We start from the raw sequence: 3,326 nt of genomic DNA, 5'->3' as shown, positions 1-3,326 counted from the left end.
AGGGAGTTTGAGGCTGATAAAATAGGAAAGTTCAGCCCCGATACTGTAGATTCTGACACACAGAATGACTTTGTTTGTTCACAAAAATAAGTGTACAGAGAATCTCTGCATTTTTTCTTGTGTTCTTTTCATTTGCTGGCTGCATGTGTTTGGTTTAGATGCACTTCCATTTGGCTTGTTGGTTTACTTGGGTGAAGGAATGTAGAAGGGCAAACAAAATTTATTCATAGGGCAGGGCTTTAAATTAAAATACCCAACTAATCAGTGTAGGTTTTACCACATTTTTACTGCAGTTACATAAAAGAGATATTAATTATTCTGTTAGTTTACTATACAGTCAGAATTTTATATATTAAATGTGCACAACAGGTGCAGTTAACAATGTAAATCATTTCCAAAGAAAAAATAACTATTTTTAACAGGAAAAAAAACTATAGTTATGACACCAAAGTGAAAATTTGCTCTTCAAGCACTGTATAGAGACATAGAATCATAGAATCATACAGATGACACAGCATTTCAACCACACATTTTATTGATAATCTCGTGTGTGTGACTACTAAATAATTAGTGTCGTCAATGCTGTAAATACATCTTAATTTACAAGTTTGTCTTTACATTTTATACATGGCTAATATTACATAGAACTTTATGATCAGTTTGTCCAACTTACACACGTTGCTGAGCAAAAAGACAACAATAAATACTGCCTTCTGAGAAATGCCTTAACACCCTTTTTAGGATTTTACGTGGAGAAGTTGTTAGTGATATCGCTGAATACCATCTGCTTCTCTCAGACAATTATTTGGCTGCTTGGGACTGATTCATTTTCAACTAGCCTAATTAGTACTAGTTTTATCTATCATAGTTAAAGTTTACTAATACAAATATGCAGTGTAAGTTCAAGTATATTATGCATATTTTAAAAACCCTAAGCATTTTGATAGCTGTAATACAGTTCTTCCTCTTACATTCACTGCTTATAGAAGCGCGAAGCAGTCAGCTGTTTTCAGGATCCTTGGTAAATACAAGTTCTCTCCTACTTTCAGGCATCTTGCTGCGTTATAGAACTAGTCTGATTATTATCAGTGGAACGCAGCCACTGTCTGTTAACTCAGTTATTAGCATTCAGGGTTAAAATGTCATTTATAACACCATGAAATGAGCATCTTTACCCACCAAATGGTTTTTCTGCTTGTAACATTCTGCACAAATTAGACTGGACAGTCAGTTTTTACAGCAACTGTTTGGAATATTCTACAATTAATTTGTTAGTGTGATCCAAGTTTGGGAAAAGAGATACCAAACAAGACCTTGCACTTTTCAAGGGCAACTCACCCACAGCAACAGTTCTGACTTCTGCAGCCACTGATTATGTCAGTGTGACATCCAACAGCGGCAGTCCCTGTGCTTCCTTTCCAAGGCTGGACTATTCCTTTACAACTCCTTTCAGCTCTGACTGAAATCGGAGCAGCTCTTCCCAGCCACGGCAGGCTCTGGCTGTAGAGGATACCCAAAGTACGGTGGCGACACCACAAATCCCGACGGCTGGGTCAGGTGCACCGTGTGGGCTGTCTGGAAGCAGCCAGACGTGTATGGCGGAGGTGGTGATGCCACAGGGCACCCTGGCTCTGCCCGGGGAAAGGAGAACCGGCGTACTGATCCTCCAGTTGAACTGGAACTTGTCGCGGTACTGGACTGCCTTGACGGAGTCCTAAAGCTCGTCGAGGCCAGGATCATGGGAAGAGTCTCGGTCTGATAGCTCCTCAGAGAAAATCGTATTGGCTGCGATGGCTGTTTAGGTCTTAAACATGTGCAACAATAAACCGCTACCAGAGAGCCTACGATAATGAAGGCAATAAATATCGATCCAACAATGAGGAATGGAATGTAGATTGGTTCTGAGAGAAGAAAGAATAAGAAAAGCCATGCATATTAGCATATGGAAGTAACAGGTCTGCTGCACAGAAATAAAGCCCATAGTTTCACATATATTTTCAGTCCCACTAACGCCCTGAGAAGCTGCTCAGAAAACAGAGCTTTTAACCATTACCAGTAGAACAATATCAAAGTTTAAACCCTGTACATACCACTCAAAATTTCTTTCTGTTGACAGTTTTAACAGTAACCAGTGGTAAAAGCTGTCTACACCATGTCCCGTTTGCTGGTTCTAGTTCAGCTTCGCCCAGGAATCACACTCAACCTCCCCTCCCTCATCCTCCAAAACCACCGGGGCTGTCCAATGTTAACAGCTTGAACCTACAAGCTAAACTCAAAACGCTGAAGATGCTGTTAAGTCGCTCCCAATCATAACGTGGGAAATAAGCACAGAATGTGCCACTTGGGAAACTGGTCTACGTGTGCGCTGCCGGATTTCTTTCCTTTGAAAAAACGATGGCCCCTTGCATGTTGGGGTCGTGTCTGCAGGCACCGGAGGAGTCCAGCCGCACCTCCGGGAGAAGACGAAGTCAAACAGACGCGGTTAAGTTTCCCAGCGCTAACTTAAAACACAAACGCGCCTTCCAGTTAGTATGGATCCAGCTGCTGGTGGCGCTTCTGACCGCGAAGCCACCGCACCAGGAGCATCCTGGGGCGCTCGCACTGCTCCCAGCCCCGCGCATCAGGCGCCTCCTCCCGGTGCACACCTGGAGCCGCGCGCGCCTCCTGCCCACCCGCCGCGCCAGGCCGAGCCGAGCCGGGCCGGCTCCGCCAGCCCCGGGAACCGGCACTCACGGGCGGTGACTCCCGGGTCGGGGGGCTCCCGGTCGTTGGTGCAGCCGCCCTGCTCCAGGCGCGCCTCGGCGGCGGCGCAGCAGTACCGCAGCGCGCAGGAGCCGCAGCAGATGGTGGCGGCCGCCGTGTCGAAGCCCTCGGGGCACTGGAAGCCCTCGTGGTAGCCGCCCTGCGCGTCCACCCAGCCGTGGCAGTACTCGCCCGCGCCGGGCTGCCCGCCGCCACCGCCGCCCAGCAGCCCCAGCAAGAGGCACCGCAGCAGCAGCGCCCGCCGCCGCCCCGCCATCGCCAAGCCGCCGCCGCCGCCACAGCCGCCCGCCCGCCCCGCCGGGGCAGGCAGGGGGCGGCTCCGGGCTCGGTGCGGGGCCTCATGCGCCGCGTCCGGCGGTGGGGGGCAGCTCCCCCTCCGGCCCCTCGCGGCCGCGCCCCCGCGGGGGCGCCCCGCTGCGCCCGCGCTCACCTCACCTGCCGCCCCGTCCAACCGCTGCCCGCGCTCCTCCGCCACAGGAGCTCCCGCTCGCCCGCGCCCAGCACGTCGCTGTCGCCCCGGCCCCGAGAATGGGCCGGTCCCGCTCCGTATCTATCGGTGGGAC

The 3,326-nt window shown here is 50.4% G+C and overlaps 1 protein-coding gene across 1 annotated transcript; it reads right to left on the bottom strand.

The window, feature by feature from the left end:
- Positions 1-1,449: 1,449 nt before the first annotated feature.
- Positions 1,450-3,019, bottom strand: SHISA3 (shisa family member 3; the record flags this gene model as incomplete). Its single annotated transcript, XM_080620572.1, has 2 exons — positions 1,450-1,901; positions 2,734-3,019. The coding sequence occupies 2 exons, from the start codon at positions 3,017-3,019 to the stop codon at positions 1,450-1,452; spliced, it is 738 nt and encodes a 245-aa protein (XP_080476698.1).
- Between the last annotated feature and the right edge of the window lie 307 nt (positions 3,020-3,326).

The sequence above is a fragment of the Psittacula echo genome (assembly GCF_963264785.1).
Source record: "Psittacula echo genome assembly, chromosome: 1".
NCBI lineage: Eukaryota > Metazoa > Chordata > Aves > Psittaciformes > Psittacidae > Psittacula > Psittacula echo.
This window is presented reverse-complemented; position numbering and strand designations above follow the sequence as displayed.